This window comes from Meleagris gallopavo, chromosome 11, assembly GCF_905368555.1.
Source record: "Meleagris gallopavo chromosome 11, MGAL_WU_HG_1.1, whole genome shotgun sequence".
Taxonomy (NCBI): Eukaryota; Metazoa; Chordata; class Aves; order Galliformes; family Phasianidae; genus Meleagris; species Meleagris gallopavo.
Genome location: NC_139414.1, coordinates 22,513,647 through 22,535,017, shown reverse-complemented (window position 1 = coordinate 22,535,017; position 21,371 = coordinate 22,513,647). Strand labels below are relative to the sequence as shown.

At 45.8% G+C, this 21,371-nt stretch overlaps 1 protein-coding gene across 5 annotated transcripts in view; it reads left to right on the top strand.

Annotated features, from left to right (window-relative positions):
- The first annotated feature begins 4,585 nt into the window (after nucleotides 1-4,585).
- MME (membrane metalloendopeptidase) overlaps nucleotides 4,586-21,371 on the top strand; it is a 38,448-nt gene continuing 21,662 nt past the window's right edge. For 2 of the 5 annotated variants that reach the window (XR_014885433.1, XM_003209257.4), the window contains exons 1-10: nucleotides 5,157-5,299; nucleotides 7,493-7,662; nucleotides 9,072-9,107; nucleotides 13,229-13,390; nucleotides 14,177-14,257; nucleotides 14,966-15,061; nucleotides 15,151-15,269; nucleotides 16,290-16,355; nucleotides 19,833-19,967; nucleotides 21,166-21,267. Coding sequence is in view for 4 of the 5 variants with exons in the window: in XM_003209257.4 (XP_003209305.1) it covers nucleotides 7,503-7,662; nucleotides 9,072-9,107; nucleotides 13,229-13,390; nucleotides 14,177-14,257; nucleotides 14,966-15,061; nucleotides 15,151-15,269; nucleotides 16,290-16,355; nucleotides 19,833-19,967; nucleotides 21,166-21,267 (957 nt within the window). In the remaining variant the exon portion in view is untranslated. Of the gene's footprint in view, nucleotides 4,728-5,156; nucleotides 5,300-7,168; nucleotides 7,314-7,492; nucleotides 7,663-9,071; nucleotides 9,108-10,234; nucleotides 10,357-13,228; nucleotides 13,391-14,176; nucleotides 14,258-14,965; nucleotides 15,062-15,150; nucleotides 15,270-16,289; nucleotides 16,356-19,832; nucleotides 19,968-21,165; nucleotides 21,268-21,371 lie in introns of those variants that run through there. The other 3 variants (XM_085232697.1, XM_010717033.3, XM_010717034.4) reach the window with 3 other exon arrangements.

Here is a 21,371-nt window from a genome sequence, read left to right as displayed (position 1 = left end):
TTCTGTCATATTTTTAACTTTCTCTAAAATACCAGTATTTACTGCAAAACTGTGGGCTACTCGGATACCCTCAGAATACATTTAAACCACAACATCTGCACGGTGGGCAGGCAGTTGGTTTCCTATAATCCACTGCGTATTTTAACTACGTTTGTTCCCACTGATACCACTATTACACTGCTCCTGCAATACAGACCCACAGTCACCAACCTTAACAGACACCGGTTTCATGAACTACGTTGTGCCCTAATAAAAATAATAATCATCTCACTGTAAGTAAAAAGCTGAGAGGTTGCGTAAACTTACAGTAGCTGAAGCCTGCTGTTACCACGACTCCAAAAATACCATCTTTAATTCTTCAAGCACTAATGCACAACACTGAGCCCTGCGATGGCTGGGTGCTGACCGACAGTCGCGTCCGTGGCCGTGATGCACAGCTGAGAACAGACAGGCAGAGCTGCGGAGCCCCAGCCAGCCCTCCTGCTCGCATGTGTTTTACCAACAGCACCCCGTGCCCCCACAGCACAGCACAGACCTTCCGAGAGCTCAGCTGCGCTCAGCACGAAGCCCGAGGCGGGCAGGCCGCTCCAACCCTCGCACCACCTGTGAGCTGCGGAGCACATTTCAAACCCCTGCCAACAGCCGCTCTGAGGTGACGCGGGCTGCTTTCCAGGCGCGCTCAACGATGGCGCCCGATCCTCCCGCCGCTCAGCCCCGCAACAGCCCTCGTCCGCGAGCGCCCGGTGCGGAACGGGGCTCTGACCAACACATGGCCACCGTGCCGGCTGCCCCGCTGGCCGGGCCGCAGCCCTCGTCCCCTTACCGCAGAGCCGGGTCCGGCCGGGCCGAGCGCCTTCCTCACGTCGCACGGCTGCGAGGGCCGCCGCAGGCTGGGCCGAACGCGGAGCCCGCCGCGCCCTCCCACCCAACGCGCCTCGCAGCGCGCCCCCTGCCGGCCTGCCGCTGCCGCTTCCAGAATGTTCGGCCACGTGACCTGAGACGACGCTCAGCCATGCTCGGGACGCGCGCCGTGAGGGCGGTGCCGTGCGGGGCGGTGATCAGTGTTGTGCTGTGCAGGGCGGTGCCGGGCGGGGCGGTGCCGAGCAGGGCCGTCACGGTGCGGGGCACCGCAGCAGGAGCGGCGTCCGCTGTGCTTGGAAGCCCAGCGTCAAACACCGCGTGCCATTGAGGGCGTCCATCCGCTGCACCAGCGGAGGTTCTGCTCCAGTCGCTACCGGCCCGCTGTGCTCGCGCTGGCTCTCTTTGCAAAGCTGTGGTTTGCAAGAGCGCCGGAAAGGCGGCTGTGACTCACGGTGTGCAGCCATGGCTGTGCTGTGCAGGAAGGCCCGCAGCTCTGCCCTGCTGCCATCCCTTGGCAGCTCCGTGTGTGCCCTGCCCGGCTCTGAGCACCTCTCACCTCTTTGTTCTGCTCCCGCTCCCTGCTCTCTGCTCACAGCAGGGACTGCTGGCATGGTGGGGTCCCAGAAACCCAAAAAGCTAATTAGGCTGCATTAATTGAAGCACTGTGTGTGGTTTGTAGGGAAGCTCGAAAGAGCAAAAGCACACTGCTTTTTAGACAGATGTTTTTTTCAGCCTTGCAAAGACCTGCGAGTCAGCCGTGGTACGAAGCTGTCAGCTGCAAAGACAGAGCTCTGTAATACAATACAATTAGACCTGAATAATTTAGGCACTGAAGCAAATATTTGAGGCCTGGGCTGTTTGCTTTCCTAAATGAGAAATCACCCAGACGTGGATTTGCTGCAAATCCACCCCCAGAGCTCTGAGTGTGTCAGGCTGCAGCACGGCGACGTCCCCAGCACTGCGCACACTGCAGGCGGAGGGCACAAGGCACGAGGAGAGCTGCCATTTTCTTCTCCTGCCTCTGACACAGGACTTAATGGGGAGGAGAACATAGCAGGACTGAGATGGGTCATCGCAACCACAAAGGCTGCGTTAATGCTGTTTGTTTCTTGAATGTTGTCTTTGTTACTTTGGGAAAGTGAGCTTTCCCAAAAGGAAATACAAGGAGTATCATCAACTCTGTTTCATAGCAATGTAAATGAATCCTAATTTCCTAAGTGTCATCCAAAGGTCATACTGCAAATAAGCTCTTGCTGTTGTCAGTTATTGTGACGCACTTTGTTTTTCTGAAGGCTGCACACTGCACCCATTCTGTGCATCGCTGTGATCTACCTGCCAGCAGAGCTGTAGGAACACATCCTTCTGCAGCCACTGATTTCCAGGAGGTAACAGTGCTGCTACATCCTCTTAAAGCACTAGTGAACAGGAAGCTTTATTTTTCAAGGGGCACTGATTTAATGATGTTGTGTTTTTTCACCTTTTTTTTGTTATGACCCTCAATCACCCCCTGGGTTTTGGTTCCATGCACCGTGGCTGTCTGTCAGGACGGAGAGTCGTGGAGGGATCCCTGAAGGACAAACCTGCACTCTCAGCTCTGCTGTCCTCTCCGAAAGCAGTAAGGCAACTCGGGAGGGTCACGAGGAAAACTGTTCTGTTCTCTAAATGTGAGGGTTTAATTATGTGTTCAGTTCTGAGGTGCATTTTTCTGTTGTGGTTTTTTGGGTAGTTTGGTTTTATTTTTCTCTCAGCTTTCTGACATGATGATAATAGAACAATGATGAAAGATGATGAAGTTGAGTAAGAAGAAGTGCTTAAAACCTGACAGGAAATAATGCAAGCCATTGGTTCCTCTTGGCACTGGGTGTATACCTCAACGTATAGAGTACTTCCACTGATATCAGATCACAGATCTTCTATCTAAAATCACAGGGCATTAAAAATAACTATACACACTCTTGATCTCAGTGAAGGATTTGTTGCAGTTGTTCATAAGCAGAGCTTGAAGTTGACTGACAGGAGACACTGTGTGCACCACCTACTGCAAACGCCCCGGCCAGCTGGCGCACAGCACCGGGTGGCAGCAGGGCAGCACTGTGTGTGCAGCACGTGTGTGCAGTGCTGTCAGCAGTGGGCAGCTGCAGAGCTGGCCTGCAGTGCTTCTAGGAGGCTGTGCTGGCCAAAGAGTTTTCCAGCTGTGTCGAAGGCCTGTCGAAGGCCTGTCAGCCAGCACAAGCTCTGCTTCTCTGATTGTCTGCAAGAGCATAGCTATCGGGTTTTAGGCTGTTACATTAGTTACGTGATGGGAGTTTTCCCTGAAGAATGCCCAAACAGGAATTTCTGTATTTGACTCACAAGTCATACCTCCCTTACACTGCATATACAGAAATATATACATGCATGCTCCGCTTTTCCAAGCACAAGGTTCTACAGGAGTGGAAACTCACACTGTTCGTCAGGCCTGTTAGTTCTCTCTGGGCTCTCTGAAGGTGAATCAGGCAGTTATGCTTTTTGGATTTACCTGAAACACGTCTTCCTCTTGCCATTTCAGCTCAGTCCACACACATTGCCTTCTGCTTTTCCAGTTTTGCTGTAGGCATCCACATGCAGGACCACACATCTACTCTTAGGCTGGATGGTGAGAGTTGGCATTGTTTGTCTCAGGGCGACTGTAGGGCAAAAGTGCTTCATTTTCATGTTCTGTTCAGCTGATCCTTTGCTGCTCTCCCACCTTCATCGCATGTGCTCTGCAGATTGGCTGCCATGCAGTTCCAGAGAGGTCAGCTCTTGGTTTCCACTTTTCGTAGAGCTGGGGACGGCTGTGCCTCTCAAGCTGCAGATGTTTCAGTGTATGCCACTGATAATGAAAGATTTCAGAACTTCCAGTTGCCATTTCTGCCTCAGAGGTGAGATACGTGCCTTTAGGAAGGCAGCAAAAGTGAGTGTCATGTCTGGTTTGAGAGAGAGGATGTGAGAAACTCATCTTGCTTCATCTACCACTATATTAGTTAAAATGAAACTTAATAAACATTAAACTCAGTGAGAATGAAAGAGGTATCTTTTTGTATTGGTTGGCTGGTAAATCTGGTGATAGCTCAGGGCTGTCTCTTCGTGTGAGAAGTTGCAGCTGCCTTTCTTGTGAGAGGAAAGTGAATGAGGATATAAGATCTTGCAGAGGGTACGTGACAGCATTAATTTGGCAAAGGCAATGAGGCTGCATGGAAAGAGGCGCTGCAGACATGCAGCCGCTGCCTTTTTCTGTGCTTCATCTCCGTCTCTCCAGAGCAGACCGGGAAGAAAGGCGCAGCCCCAGCAGGTCGCCGCTCCCTCGGCCCTCCCGGCTGCCCGCCCTGCGGTACGGCCGGCCATGGGGCAGCACCGCCGGCCGCGGCTCCCGTCGCACCGCCCGCCCCGGGGCACGGCGCCTTCCCTTCCCTCCAGCTAAGCGCCGGGTGAAGCTCCGCGAGGTGAAGAGCGCGGTTCGCCGCCGTCGGGGCGGGGGGGTTCGTTTGTTTGTTTCCCACCCCGTCGCATTTTTACGATCTCAAAGAGGAAGGAGCCTTCGGGTCACCCGGAGTGCCGCTCGGACGGCGGCGGACGCGCGGGGTCCGCTTTGACCGCCGGCGGTTCGGCTCCGGCGGCGACGGGGGAGCGCCCCGGGCTTTGACGTCCCGCCGATGCCGGCACCCCGCGGGTGGGACAGGCGCTGAGCCCCGCCGCCGGCCACCCGCCGCCCCTCCAGCCTAGCCTTCCCTCCAGCCTGGCTTTCCCTCCAGCCTAGCGCTCCCGCCCGCCCCGCGCTGCCGCCCCGCCGCTGCCCGGTGATGCGCGTGGCGGCCCCGCGGCCGGACCCCTCCGAGCGGCAGCCGGTGAGTGCGGGGTGCGGGCCGGGACTGGCGGACGTGTGCCGCGCGGCTCCCCCGCCTCGGCCGTCCTGCGGGGCTTCGTCCGGCGCCGTGCGTGCCGCGGGACCGTCGGGCGGGCGGCGGGACGGGACGGGACAGGACATGCGGGGCGCGGAGCCCGCGGGCACCTGAACGCCAGCGCCGGCGCGGCGGAGCCGGACCGCCCGGTGCTCCCCGGCCGCGGCGGATGTGCGAACGTCCTTACCGCGCGGTGCGGCCCGGCCGCAGCCCGCCGGCACCTCCCCGCCCACGGCGCGCCTCCCGCCGCCAGCTGCCCCCGGCCGGGCGGAGCGGAGCCGAGCGGCAGCGTACGGCCCGCCTCGCGAGCGAGCGGCGCGGAACCGCCCGCCCCGAGGGCTCCGCCGGGCTGCCGGCATCCCGACCGCACGGTGCGGGGCGGGCGCCGAGCCGGCAGCCCGAGCGCCCGGTCGTAGCGGGGAGCCCCGGTGGCACCGGTCAGCCCGAGCTGCCGCGCCGCGCTTCTGCCGCGCCGAGTGGCTCGTCTGCACGCTGCGTGCCACACAATGACGAAAAAGGTAGGGTGCTTCGTGCCGGGCTGCGTTCCCTGTAGAGACCGCACCGAGAAGCAGGTATGCCTCGAGTCACCTTTAAACGTATGCATCCCAAGGAGAAAAGCTACTGCATCAGCTCCCTGTGCAACCACACCGGGGGCCGAGAAATGAATTTCAGCTGTCTGTTGCATCTTTGCTTTAGTAGGCAGCTGGGATCACGGAGCATTGAAGAAATGTAAGAAAACCACGTTACTTATGCTCTAATCTGCTTACATTACTCCTCTGCTTTTGGTGTGCTTGCAGTTAGCACACACAGAGGCTCTTACCTGGAGTTTATTAATGCAGATGGGATATGCTCTCTAAATAACCAGAGCTAAAAATTAGTGGGATGCCTTTAAACACGAGGAGCACTACAGGAGCAGCAAGATTAGCTCACATGGAAAAACTTAGCTGCAAGGAACGTATTGGCATGCAAAGGTGCAGTGTTTCTGCCTGCTCCAATAAACCATGTTTTCTCTGCTTTAAAGACACTCTCAGAGCCAGAAGACAAACATCACCTCTTAAATTAGGCCCCAGGTATTCACTGGTCAGCATTAAGTCAATATAAATTACATTTTCTGCTGCTTGGTATGACTGGAAGTGAGAAGGGTACAATGGTTAGTAAATGGTTAATTGTTTCCTTTTACATTATCTATGAATTTCTAGTTCACTGCTAATGCAGGACAAGCTTCTCGGCACAGCTCTCACTCTTATGAGGCTGTGTGGGATTTCAGAGCTGTGTCTCAGCACTGGGTGCTCTGACCCACTATTCAGAGAGAAGAAAAAGAGGGGAGATCACAAAGGAAGTGGAAGGGGCGGCAGTGGTGCAGACGTGAAGGGCAGAGCTGGGCAGAGCCTGCTGGGTGCCGGGCTGGGAGCTGCAGAATCCCTGGCACTGCTGGAACTGCGTGCAGCCCACTGTGCGGGGAGAGCGACGGAGGGGAGGGGGGATGCTCTGATCTGAAACGTTCCCTCTTTCATTTGGGTGAGCAATGTTAGTGTGATAGCATTCACGGGTACACTTAGTATTGTGTAAACACAAAATGGGGTTCCTTAGGTCCGGGATGGTGAATTACGTTGTATCTTCATTGCTAAGCACACACTGCGGGGTCGTGTTTTTGTGGAGAGGGAGCTGGCTCTTGAGGTGGCCATGAAAAGAGAGCAGGGATTGCTGGAACCGGGGGTTGGACCAGGTGGCCTCTGGGGTCCCGTCCAACCCCTACGATTCTGTGGCTCTCTGGGCTACGGGACAGCAATCAGGCAGAAACAGAACGTGCTGAGCAAAAGTGAAGACCGCTCATCTGAAGGTTGTAGCAGCTTGAGGAGACAAAGATGAATCCAAGGCAACGACTTAATCCAGTTGTACAATCCTGAAGTACAAGTCTAGGACTCGAGTGGAAGCAGAAGCTGAGAAAGGCACCCTTCCCATTGGTACTGCTGTCTGCGGGGGGAAGTGGTGTGATGGGCACCAGAGGAATGCTGTGAACAGACACTGCCAAGTTTCCATTGCCAAAACCTGAGAAATACATCACCAGGTGTACAGGAATGTGAATATCGGCAGAGAAAGTGACCAGGCCCTAAGCAAACAGGAGCAAAGCTTGGTCAAACTGCAGTGTTGTGGTTATCACTGCAAAGCCCCAATCTCTGCACTGTCAGTATGGCATGCTCCCAGCAGAGGCTGACTTATTTATTGTTTTTTGCTATTTTTACTGACAGCTGTAAAGCTGTAGTCAAGAACTGCTTACACGATGCTTTAAAAGATGACAGCGAAGCACAATGGTATATTTTGACCTTTGGCATGAGATAAGTAATTGGCAGATTAAGTTAATTTTTATTCAGGTCAGAAGACTTGCTTTTGCTTCCTTGTGAATTCCTGTACCATCACACGGGATTAAATTCCACGGCGAGTTTTAAAAACAGCGTTTGGTCTGTTGGCCTTCCTCTTCTGCTCGGTGGCCTCTTTGCACAAGGCAGAGCACTGCTGTGTCCCAGGCACATGGTACGTACTGCGTGTGGGCACACGTCTGAGTGCCACCACTTCCCAGCAGTGCTACACATCAACTTTGTGCCAGCGTGGAAATTCACCCAGGAAGCATCTTGGTTACTGTGCAGCTGAGGAGCCAATTTCAGGTCCCGTGATTCAGCATTCTCCAGTGACTGTTCCCTTTTCCTTTTCAGACACTGGGTTATGGGCAAGTCAGAAAGTCAGATGGATATCACTGAAATGAATGCTCCAAAACCAAAGAAGAAACTGCGATGGAGCGGCCTGGAAATAGGGCTGACTGTTGTAGTGATTCTGCTGGCCATCGTGGCAATCACGATGATAGTCCTGTATGCCACATACGATGGTGAGTACACGTAAATGTCTTGGAATGTTCAAATCCACGTTAATATAAAAGCATTTAAAGGCTTAAAGGCTTTATCAAATAGAATCTAGCTGTTCATATAAAAAAAACCACAAACAAAAAACAAAACAACTGAAGATTCAGCATATTAAAGCATTGTATTAGAAATGTCTATGTTGCATATGTATATAGCTGCACTGCAGAAGATGTTAAGAAAGACTTCTAAATGGTCAGCTCAAAATATCTGCCTGATACCGTGAGTCTGTGCGCACAGTGCAAAATGAGATGCAGCAGCTCATCATGCAGTGCTTTATAGGATGTTGTTAGGCAGCATGGCACAGTGCAGGAAACGTAACGCTGCAGCCACGCTCCGTACTGCTGCACACCGACACACAACTGCCTGGCTTCTTACTGGGGCTCCACAGATTCACTATGCAAAGTGGTGGGAAACACAAACCATCTGCTTGTTTGGACCTAGCAATTCTTCTGTTTGTAATTAATGCTTCAGGAAGCAGAAACTACAAAAGAGAATCCTTCCAAAGAGCCCCAAACTGCAGTGTTTCCTCCACACTGCTGTAGAAGTGAAAATCCCATTTTTTCCATTCACAAGGAATTGTGACAAGCGCTGTGTGAGTGCAGTCACACAGTGTTTGGTAACTCAGCAGCCATACCAAAGCATCTGAAAATAATTCAGTCTAGGCAGAAATACTGATTTTTTCTTTTTTTAGTGGAAAATACAAGAATGCTCAAAATTCCATTTTGTGAATGCTTAGTGAATGTTTAATTACACTAAAATGACCTTTTTCATTTTAAAGTACTTAATAATTTCACTTAAACTTTTTATTATTGTATTGCCCATTTATGGAATGGAAAAAATGCCATTCCACCCAAATGAAAACCAAAAAGTGCCATATTTCTGAATCTCAGAAGGAAATATCTGTGCTGTGGAGCCACGGATTTTGCTCACAGGGCTGCACATGGATGTGGCAGAATGTTCACACAAATCCTCTTCCATCTTTTTGTCACTGCAAAGATGTGCTGCATTCAGACTGACTTTGTAACTGTTTTCAGTCCATTTTCTATTTTTCTCTGAATTTCCCCTTTTCTTAAATAAAAATAATATTTTTACCACTTGCAATCGATTGATAGAACCTTTTCTTCAAATGACCACGAAGTTCTGCATGACGGGTACAGCGCTGAGAGCCCTAAAAGGATGAGGATCACAGTAATTTTTAGAGCCAGATCCTATAAATCTCACGTTCTGAATGCACGCTGTTCTTTTATCTTTATCTCACTGTACCCTGCAGTTAATGTAATTTCTAAAGTGACTGTCATTGAAAGTAAAATTTGCAGTAGCTTTTATTGTATTGACATTGAGTAGAAGTTAGAAGTATGATTGCTTTGTTTTCTAGATGGGGTTTGCAAGACATCAGACTGCATAAAGTCAGGTAAGAATGAACATACGTATGTTTTAAAGACATGTAGGTACTTCTAAGCAAAATTAAACCACATAATGTTGCCAACTGACTGTACACAAACACAGCACATTGAGGCATGCCATCTGCTAACCCAAATCACTTCCTTTCTGTGTTTTTTCTGCAAATGTAAAATCTCATGATGTGGTATTGTCAAATCTTACGAAGTCATCAGGGTCAGGCTGGTTCAAGACTCAGAAGCAGACTCCAAAAAATACCTCTAGCTGCAGAAAATGATTCGAGTGAACCAGAAAACGGCTCCTTGTCACCAAGTCAGCATTCAGGCGGTGCTGCAGCATGTGCTGAAAGGCTGTGTCTCTGAAGATGCATATAAGGAGAGTCTTGATTGCTAACAGCTCTTAAAGATGCCATGTTGCTGTTTGAGGAGAGGCAGAATTAGTCTTCATGTCCAGGAGAAGCTGTGTATTCTATAGGCTGCCTAGCTAACGTCATTCTTCAGAAAGGACTGAACTGCAGAAACAATTCGTAGTTTACACATTGGCCTGAAGTCCACTAAAAACCCTCAAGGTGAAATGAGCCCCGCTTTCCCTTTCCCCTCTTTTTGAATGGTAACAAAATCAATGATTTTTCAGCTATATTTACATGCCAACTGTTAGTCAAGTCAAAGCCCCTGGAGAGAAATATTCTGCTCAGTCTGCTGTATTTTGGAGATTTGTTTCATTAACAGTATTAATAGGAAAGCATCAGAAGTACAGCGATATCTATGTGTTATCTTCATGTCAAGTGGAACTAATAAAATCTGAGTGAATTCTGTACGTCATGACTGGCCCCTCTGGGATTCAAGGGAAAAGGCAGCCCCAGGGGAAGGCGTAGACCCACTATGTCAATAAGAGACACAGGAAAAGTTCTGAGGAGTCGTACAAGTTTTGACAGTCAGCATCTCAGAAAAATGTTTTCAAGCCAAGGTTTATGTAACACGTAAGCACAGATGATGAGGAATGTGAAGTGCACAGCACCCCACCAGAGGCTTCCAGAACACTTGGATTCATAGGCCCCATTTAGACTTTCAGACATGCTAGAAACAATCCAGAAGCATCATTCTATTTGTTTCCTTTCTTGTCTGGGGCTGCTCCTTTCAGGTCTCACTTCACACAGCAGTGGGAGCATCTCCACCACACCTGAGTCCTGTGGAATCATCCCCTGATGAAGCCTTGGCCCAGCTTGTGGCTCAATGCTGGATATTGCCATCACCACGGGCCAGGTATCTCCTAGGATTTATTTCAGGCAGCCTCACTGTATTCTAGTTATACTTCCAAAGGATTTTTCTGCCATCAGGATGTGTGATTTGCATTTGAGTATATATATATATGTGTTTATATGCTGATACACAGGCCTGATGCACGCTGCCTGAGCTCAAACAGCACAGACTGATGAGAATAGGAGCTGTTCATATCTCTGTTATTAATGGCACCTAGGTAAGCACACATGTTTCTCCCACATCCTTCTCAGGTCACTAGTTGTTATGCCAACTTTTATTACTTTATTTGTAAGCTATTAAAGCAACAGCTGGTAATGATGAGAATTAGAATAAAATTAATCATTAAAAGTAGTTCAAACAGGTCTCTACACTCTTCACTGCAAGTTAGGACACTGAATAAACATGTTAAGCACAGGAATAGAAGCAATATTTGGATCATCAAAGCAATACAGAGGACTAATGAAAAGTGTAACATCGTATTTTATTTACTTGTAAAGGTATGAGTGACTCTGTATTAAAATTAAATAGCAAAATACTCATCAGTCTCACACTTCCAATTTCCAGAGCAAAAACATCTCATTGTTGGGGCTTGAATACTTCACTGGGCCCAAGTAGGAACTCGTAAATGACTTCCCATGTTGGCATCAAGTGTGTACTCCAGGGCTTCATTGATGACAAAACCACATTCCATTGATTTTAGTTTATTCGTGGTATCAGGCAAATAATCACTTCTATTCGGGGATCCAGATGTGCAAATTACACTCTTGAAGTGAGTGTTTTTGGGGGCAGTGCCTGAAGTGTGTATTCTGAAGGAAAACTTGAATGAAGAGGGAAAGACTGCAGTTCCCATGACTCAGCTCAGTCTTTTCACAGCATTTGACCGTAAATGTTTTCATAAATTTGGATGTGCTAACATTGGCTGGTTTGGGCTCTACAGCAGAAATGTTATAATAGGTAATTTTTTATCACAGCAGTAGAAAAGAAAGATTGCACAGATACTGACTGTCAGTAGAGCAACCTGATTCCATGGTTCAAGCAAGGCTGATTTATGCAGACAGTTATTAAGTTGCCAGATGTACACAAGATGTAAACTTTTTCTAATTCTTGGTTTGTTTTTGTTGTTGTTATTGTTTCTTTTCTCCAAAAGTGGCAACACAGTGGTTGAATTACATTTTCTTGGTGTCAGAAGATTTTTTCAACTCATCATTACTTCGTGGCAAGGTTGGCACATGGCACTGAAAGCTGTCATGTCAAGTCCTGGCTATTCAGGTCTTTGCTGCTGGACCAACAAGTCAGGATAACCCAAAGGACAGTGCTGCCCTCTAGATGCTCCAGTCTAACAGGGATTCCTAAGGACACCCTTAAACTAAAAGAGCTTGGTAGTAATTGTCAGCCTTCCTCTGTTACAGCAGGGAGACAGACCCAGGACAGGAATAAAGCGTGCCATCCAAAGCACCCCTTTCCCTTAAATAGAGCACAACAAACTAGAAAGAAAATAGATACCGGAGTTTACACAGTCGCAGAAGAGCTGGAATTGGGAGTGAGTTCTAGAGATCGTCCAGCCCAACTGCCCTGCTTAGAGCAGTGCCACCTGGAGAGCTGATCTGCCCAGACAAGGGTTGATTACTTCCCAGTCAGACACTTCCTAAACGTCCTGGGCAGCACGATTCAGTGCCTGACCACTCCTAGGGACTGCACAGCAGGGATGGATGTTTGGCTTTCTCAAGAATGGGTAAAAAGCAACTGTCAAACAGTGAAAACAGGACTGGATATCATCATCTCTCATTGCTGGCATCATCCCGTATTCTTTCAAACTGAAGTCATCCTGCCATTAACTTCACAAGGGAAAAATGGCATGCTAGGCACTGTACCTATTTCCACAATGTTTTTTGTGCTGCTTATGCGTTCCAAAATTGAAAATGCATGTGTTCTTGGCTTTTTCCGGCTTCCAACATCATAAAACCATCTAATGTTGGCTTCAAATGTAACTTTAACTGAACATCCCAAGAGAACCAACGGGGGAAACCAGTCAACAGAAATACTACAGCCTGCCCACACCTCTCATCTCCACCACCATAACAGACATGGAAAATATTGAAAGCACAGAGAAATAACTGTAGTTGACTCACCCAAGTGGGAGGAACAACTGCTTGTAATCACAAGCCTCGCCATTCACTAAAATTAATGTCTGAATATGGGGAGGATATTCAGTATTCTGGCACATCATAGCTATCACTAGCTGATGCCTGACTCTGAGCATCTCTCCCTTCATTTACAGACCTTCTGCTACCACATGAGCGGTGAAAACAAGCTAGGAGGAATAACTATACAAAGAAAAAGATAAAATACTGGAATTTTATGAACAGCATCTGGGAAATAGTCATCAAGAAAGCAGATTTCAAAAGGGAAACCCATGTTATGATCAGTCAGTGACCAGGTAGTCTTTGATCAGCCAACAGGGCTAATCTTTGATAGGGCCAACAAGGAACACAAGAAGCAGTGTAATTTATATAAAAATGTGAAATAGAGCTAGAATATCAAATGTAGATTCTGGAAATCAGCTTTTAATTTCTCTTTTCATCCCCTTTCCAAACAAAGAAGTCAGTAAATGAAACATTTTATAACCAAGTAACCACTCGCAATGAATAGCAAAATTAGATAGAGGAAGCTTAGCCATCCATAAACACAGGCAACAGAAAAGCATATGAGCTGCAGGCTATAAAAGAACAGTGATTTCTATTGACCAGTACTTGGCTTGGCCTAGGATATTAAAGTAGGCTGGAGCCTATTCTAAACGAAAGGGAAAGCAGCAAACAAATGCATTCATTGCTGCTCCCCAAAAAGCCTTTTCACCTTGATTTGTCTTACATTACAGCAGCCCGAATCATTGAGAACATGGACACCACCGCAGAGCCTTGCAATGATTTTTACCAATATGCCTGTGGAGGATGGCTGAAGAGGAACGTCATTCCAGAAACCAGCTCCCGTTATAGTAACTTTGACATTTTAAGAGATGAACTAGAAGTTGTTTTAAAAGGTCAGTAGGGTTTATGTTTGTGGACTAGATAAAGTTTCTTCTTTGGCCTACATGTAATTCTAACAAGGTGTGGTTATCTAGCAAAGCTAAAAATTCTACTAAATATTTCATTTTCTTCATGTTCAGATCACGATAATTCACCACAAACCGTTTGCTTGGAGAATACCTTGGAAGTTACACTGTTGTGTCTGACACTGGAGCAGAACTGACTTGAGCTGACCTTTCTGATATCTGGACTCTGTGTGCTCATCTGCGTATTCTAATTTGTCTAATTACTCTCATGAACTAACAGTAGCAGGGAAGCCAGGTGACAATGCTGTCAGCTGTAACACTGGCAGCCCTGTCCTGCTGATCTGTATTCCATCTGCTGCACCTCAAACAGCAGGAAGCACTTCTCTAAACAGTCACATCACAGGCCTATCAGCATTTCTTTTTCCACAAAAAGTGATACCGTCAAATTATCCATACTTACTTTTTTCAGACAAAAATAACAGAGTCAAAGGAATCACAGAGTTTATGCTCATGAAAGATTCTCAGAACTGCTCTGGAGACTGAACATCCTTTCCTTGCTTGCTTAGCTCCTAGTTTTACCAAGTTTGTGGTTCACAGATGTCAGGGCTTCCGTTTCTGTGGAGCAGTGCTTGTAAAGGAGTGCCAAGTGTGGGCTGCCCCCGGGGGAAGGAGAGCCAGCAGCCCAGTGTGACAGCAGGGCAGCAAGACGGGGCCTCACAGCTCCTTCCTCCCAGTAAAGATCAGATATTAAGGTATATTTGCTGTGTGTTCCAGATGTCCTCGACACACCAAGCAGCAATGATATACCGGCAGTGCAGAAGGCAAAAACTCTGTATAGATCATGCATAAATGAAAGTAAGTTCCTCCTGTATTTATTGCCTATAGGATACGTAAGAATGATGTCTAAGAAACTCAACTTCCAAAGGGAGCTGTATCTCTATACTTGTGGTTTCAGCACAGAATTTTTCAGAAATTCTTCTTGACTTTTAGAGTTACATAAGAACATCAGTAGTACATTGAGTACTGTGTATCCTGTTCTACGTGCTTGGATATTTTAAGTGCACCTGCATTACTCTTGAGTTTCCAGTTTGATGCAGATATTTGAACTCAAATCCTTGCAGTTAAATATGAATTAATTCTTTCTTAGAAGAGATCAGGTAGAAAATCTCTGGCATATCACAGGGGTTGTTCACTTCAAGAATTGGAGCTAGGTGCTGTCACTATGAGGTGCAATGAAGCAGCAGTGCTACTTAAATAATTTTTTATATTTTCCATCAAATTATGAATATTTCTCAAAGCTATTATTTTAAGTTCTACTTACAGTTGGAATACAGTAGTTCTTCAATGTCATGGTTCTAGGGATTTGCATAAGCTGTTTGCAGTCATGACTAAAATGTATTTTAAACATAAAATTTTCAAGAAGAAGAGGCATAGATCAGAACATAATTCTGTTGTGCTGATGGTGAAAAGAGTTCTCAGGTTCAGAATTCTGAGCTCATGACAGTAGTGTACTATCTGCATGTTCTAAAATGCCACATTAGTTCATTTTGTTTTTTCCAAAAGCAACCATTGATAGCAGAGGTGGAATGCCTTTAATCAGTCTCCTGGCAAATTTATCTGACTGGCCTGTAGCAACAAACAACTGGGAGTCTTCCTACGGTAAGATAATCTTCTCTGTTAAAATCCTAAATGACTTCTTTGTTGTTGTTTACCAAAAAGAAGACTGAGTGCACCTTTCTTCTGCCCAGGTGCTGCTTGGACTGCTGAGACAGCTATTGCACAGCTCAACTCCAGATATGGGAAAAAGGTCCTGATTAATTTTTTTGTTGGCACAGACGATAAAAATTCCTCAGCACACATCATTCATGTAAGTCTGCTGGTGGCATCGCCTTGCTCGTCATGTAAGTGTAGCAAAAGAACCAGAAGGCACAGACATACGTGTTAGCCAAGAGGAATGTTTCTGGTTTGAATGTTACCAGTTGGAGATGAGTGTGTGAATCCCTGTAGCTGTTCAGCTTCCCTTATGAGTCTGGCAGTGCACTGTCCATTTTCAGGGTTAATAATCTTTATTCACTGTACTGGTACACTGTTATTCTCAGGGAGGTGAGTGTAACTGAGACTTACATAGATACATACACACAATTTATAGGCACGCTGTCCAGAAGTTAGACAGGATCTACTTAGATATGCATGCAAGCAAAAAAGCAAGCATGGCTTCCTTTCCTTGCCCTTCAGGCAGAAATCCCTCTCTCTGAAAACCTGGGCTGTGGTCCCAATGGCAAAAAAGCCCACAGAGCAGGGGGCTGTTTTTATAATGTGCTCTTATGTCAGAGTACTAACAGGGCCTGCAGTTCCCTGCCCAAACATGCAAGCAGCTGAGGACGTTTGCATAAGCAGTATGTCCAGAGCACCCCGCTGTTAGATGTAAGATATCTCTGACAATGGAAAATCCAGAGCAGACAGGATTGCACATGGTCAATGTGCACTTGCTGCTCCCAAGACACAGCAGTTATAAGGGCAGTGGGGTACAGTCATCTCAGGACCTGGGTGCAGAGATCCTCGGCTACTTTGCATGTATGAATTTCAAAGATGCAGGAGTTGCCCTGCTTGTCTGTGGACTGTTTTCTTTTCTGTACATCCACTGCTTTGGCATGGATTACACACAGCATACATTGTTCAGCAACAGAAGGAAGTCTGGAGAGAAAGACAAGAGGAATAAGGAGAGTGGAAAGAATTAAAGGGGCACAAGGGGGTAGGAAAGACACTTCCCATAGGGCAGAGGATAATGTTTCCAGAATGAAGCATCAGCACCTGTAACTGACCAAAGAACGGCATAATGCTATGCCATGTTGTCCCTACACGTTTTAACTTTTACTTCAATTTACAGATTGACCAACCTGGGCTTGGCCTGCCTTCTCGTGACTACTATGAATGCACAGGAGCGTACCAAGAGGTAAGATGGAGCTGATAGATCACTGACTACATTCCAGCATTTTTAGCCTGTATCTTCAAGGCAGGTATATCTGCCAAGAGTGAGGTTGGCAAAGAACTGGAACAGTCTCTCCCCAGATTGATTCTAATACTACACTGGGAACCATTACTGGCAGAATTGAGTAAACTGAAATAGAAAGGTAATCATTATAAGCATTTAAACAAGGCTGACTTACAGGTGAGAACAATGTGTGACAGACTGGAGGAAGAAACTGGGGTAAGTGTACAAGTAGGCAAGAAATCAGGAGCTAGGAGAAAAGGAAAAGCAATTGCAGAAGATACAGATTCTAGGAGACTAGGGGGAAATAGAAATAAATGAGCTAAGGACAGGAGGCAGTACAAGTGTCCTGAAGAGGAGGTATTATATTATTATGCCATTAATGTTAGTGTCCTTGTTTGACCCTCCTGGCTGCACTAGGAGCCAAGTGTTTTCCATCTAGGCTCCAGCTGCCAATATCAACCACTTGTCTCTGCACTGCATGAGGAGGCTGCGTATTCCTCTAGTATCACTATGCCTCAGAAATCCCTAACTGCTTTGCTTCCTTCATCATCCGTTCTCTCTTTTCTCTTTTAATTAACATCCATGTGAAAGAAACAGTAGTTTTCCAAATAATTCCTGTATGAACATCTATTTTTTAGGTTTTTAGGACCTCTTGAAAGGAAATAAACCTGAAACAGTTTGCCTTTATTCCATATTTTCTGCTAGGCTTTACAGCTGAATCAAGACATAGCCCATACTAAGATAGCTAGGAGTTAAGTGCTTATGGATCACCTCTGTTCAGTGAACACAAAATGATGCCTGCTGAACTATGACTGACTGGCATCAATCAGCAAGTGCTGAGAGTGACAGTGGAGTCCAGCGATAGGGTTAGGACTAGGCTAGTCCAGATAGCACACATTTACTGCTGCTCTCATGCCCATAATGGGCATAGAGTGAAAGGATCCACTGGCTGGAGTCAGGAGACATAATCTAATCATCCTGGAAATGACTTTTCTTATCACTAATAGACTTAGGAACTAAAAAACACAACCATTTGGAACCAAAGATCACACTTTACTGCACAAAAGATTTGAAAGTCCCCTCAGTTAATTGCCTACTGAAAGTGCATCAGCTAAACTATGATATCATATAAACTGCTTTAAATACTTAAAATCTCTCATAGCCTTTAATTTGTGTTATTGTTTGCACATGATTTCATTAACCTGTTAGCACTGACCCAGTGTATTCCTCACTGCCAGCCATGGTTGTGCTCCAAGTCTTGAAGGGCTGAGGTGTATGTGAGGGCTGGAGCAGCTGGAAGTGCTACAACAGTAACCTTCAATTAGCCATTTTCTTCTGGGTAACTAAATGCAGAAATTATGAAAAAGCATATTAAGCATGTTGTTATATAGGTGTTTTGCTGACATGCTAATAGTTTATACTACAATTGAGATTACACTAAATTATGTATCATGTTAACTGTTCAGCTCTATTATTACCCCGTTACCATGGCCTGGAGGAGATCATGTATCCCAGCCTGCTCCCTTTCCTGCACTGCACCCACAGCAGCACAAGAAACCACAATTTCTATTCTGAACTCTGACCTACCAGAAGGTATCATACTACTTTCCACTTCAGGAGTGTAAGGGGGAAGCATTTTAAAAAAAGAAACAGAGATTAGTCACTAAAAGGCAGATAGAGTAAGAACAGCCAGAGACTGGAACAACCTCCACCAGGGTCTAATATGCAATGGGACGGGGACAGATGCTCTCATCCAGGCTCCCTGTTCCCATGAAGGTTGGCCTCACTGATCTGGGCGTTCTGTGATTCTGTAACTGCATGTTTCACAAGCTCGAGTGTCCCATGTGAGAGATGTTCCTCCTTTCAGTCCTTGCCCTCTGATAGCTCTGCTTGGCTCTGTTTCCTGCTGTCTCATCCTATTCTTTGAGCTGTAGGCAGCAAACCAGGTACTGCTCCTGCCCTTCAACCTCTGGCTTTGTCAGTACTTCCAAACTCTAAGCTACAAGTGGAACTTTTATCATTTTTAAAACTTTTTTTTTCTGTTTTAAGGGAATGCTCTTACAGGAGTTATTCTGACACCTAAGTTCCCTCTAAAATATCTGAGAATATTTATGCAGTCCATCTGAAGTTAGCTGACGTAACTGTCTGCTCTGTGACATGCAGTGGTCTTCACCTTTAGGCCAAAAATAAGGTGCACTGATTGCAACTGAAGATTTCTGTTGACTTGCTGGTTTGGGGTAATGTTTGTATTAATATGTATATATTTAATTATACATGGATTTGGATATTTCAGAATGGTATTTGCAGGCTTGCTATGCATTCTCTTTTGTGAGTTAACGTAGCTGTCAGTGGTTTAATGGGCTTTTCTCTCTGATAAAATAATCTGCCTTAATTAAAAAGAACACAGAGCATTCAGTTGTGAGCCACCTCTCCTTTCCAAGTCTGCTGTCAATACTGTTCATGAGCCTCTCGGTTTTCCAGCACACGCAGGCATTGTTGGCAGGGAGGGGAGGCTGACAGGAGATGGATGGCAAAGAAAGAAGCTATCAGAATGGCCAAATAAATGTAGCCTTCATTAAAAGGGCTGTATCCTACTGCCTTAGGTTACTGGACATACCTAGAGACTGTTGTTTTATTAACCATGCACACCTTATTGATCCTACCGCTGTTTCAGTAGATTAAGATATTTTGCATAAAATAGATTTATTATTATAGCTAATTTAATATGTATTTACCTTGCCTTTAAAAAGTATATTGAAAACAGCATTTTGACTGAAAGAAAATTGAGAGTAGTTTATCAAAGAGGAACTGGAATAAAATTAGCGTCTTTAGATATTTGACAGTGTAAGGTTTAAGGAATATACTTCTATGTTTCCTTTTCTATCCTTGGTAAATTCAGACATATTAAATTTCATGTATACGGTATTACCTCTAGTAAATGAAGCTCTGCTGAACTTACACGCAGCAAAATGATTTCTGGATGTTCCAGGTAGCCGTACAGGAGCTGCTGCTTCTGGGAGCAATGAGCCCACAGCACTCATCCCACACAGCCCATCATCATTTCCCTGGCTTTTATGTTTCTGGGAACTCTGCTCTTTGGACACAGCATTTTTGGAAGTCGTAATTAAAGTGAACTAGAAAAAGCAGAGGAGGTAGTTTAAATATGGACCCACAAATGTCTCATTTTAAATAATGAAAACAGTGCAGCAGTTGACAGTGCTTAGGTTTGACCAGTGCTACAAACAGTACAGTACTTTTCCATGAGGGAATTTTCAAATTTCTATTTGTGATCTAACTGTATCTGAGAATAAATTACTGTACAGTTATCAAAGAAGGAGATGAAGAGCCATGCATTGTTCATAAAATGGAGATGAAATCTTCAATATAATCAAGATATTATTTGAAGAATTTTGTTTTAATTTGTGTTTTTCCCTGCAGGCATGTTCTGCCTACGTTGATTTCATGATTTCTGTAGCTAAACTAATCCTACAAGAAAGAAACATTTCTTTCAACGAGACCCAGATTGCAGAAGAAATGAGAAGAGTCATGGACCTGGAGAAAGAGATCGCTAACGTGAGAAAACTGATTTTTAAAGCATCTTTAAATACCTGACCTCCTTCATAGCTGAGCTGTTAAACAACATGCTCGTGCTACTTTGTGGGATCGAATGTTGACCAAAAGCATATGGGGTCTGCAATACCTACAAGGAGCACATACAGAGACATGCCTTCTAATGAGCAAGGGAAACAGGAGTTAGCTGTTTTCCAGAAATAGCAAATTATTTTATCCTAATCTGTTCACAGAAGCCCTTCCAGGGAAAAGAGGGCGAGAGACAGGCTGGTTTCTGTTCTACCATAGAAAGTGCATTTTAGGAGATGCTGCTGGGGCCTCTTTTCCTTTTGTCCTTTTCTTACGCAGGCTGCTTGGTTATCAGAGCAGCTGATCGCCATCCCTTGGCTTGCCACGCAACACAAAGTAATGTTTGTCCTACACAAGCTGCTCCACAATGCTGATTGTTTCAAGTGCATTTTTAATCAAACGTCTGTTCTCCAGAAAGTATGCCTGGGAGAAATAGCTAGAATTTAAACTTGCACTGAGAAAAACAAGTGGAAATGAAAGCATTCGTGAGCAAGCAAGAACTTGGTCTGTGATTATTAAACATTCCAAAAGCACCTGAAGATGACTGTAAAATAGTCAAAATACAGATTTCCTAGCTTCGGCTGGTTTTCTAAGTTATGCTGACAGTGAGGGCATGTGTTTGGCAGAGGTAGACCTAACCCACTCCATTTGTGTAAACTAAAGCCATCTGATTTTGATTTACTTCACATTCTCCTGAGAAACACACTTCAGGGTTTAGATCAGAGATAGAAAATTATTCAAAGAAAAGGAATTTATTGGGGAAAGATTTGAAGGGGAGTAAGAAAGGAAACACAAGTGGCATTTCCCTACAGCAGTGGCTGCTGACAAAGAGCACAAACGGCCAGTGCCTCATTTTTTGACAAACCCTCCTGGTACAGCACAGCAGGCACAGTACTGCCTACACAAAATGGCCTGCGGTGGAGCCAGAAGGAACTCAGTAGCACCTGCACGTGATCAGAAAGCACACGCTGCCTGAAGAAATGCTATCTGTATGTACGTACACAGAAGGTGTTTCGCACTTTTGCAAACTTCTCATTGTAATGTATTAAGCCAGAAACAGGAATGTTTTCTTTCTACTGCTGCTTACCAAAATTCCTGTGAACTGACTCAATCTCATTATTAACTTTGATAGGCAACAACAAGGTCTGAAGATAGAAATGATCCACTTCTGCTGTACAATAAAATGACGCTGGCACAACTCCAGAACAACTTTTCGTTGGAAATAAATCATACGGTGAGTGATAATTAATACTGATATTCTTGGCTGGTGAGATTAAATGATGAAGCTGGACGTTTTTCTTAATCTTACACAAATTTGAAGTCAAACAAGATTCCTGC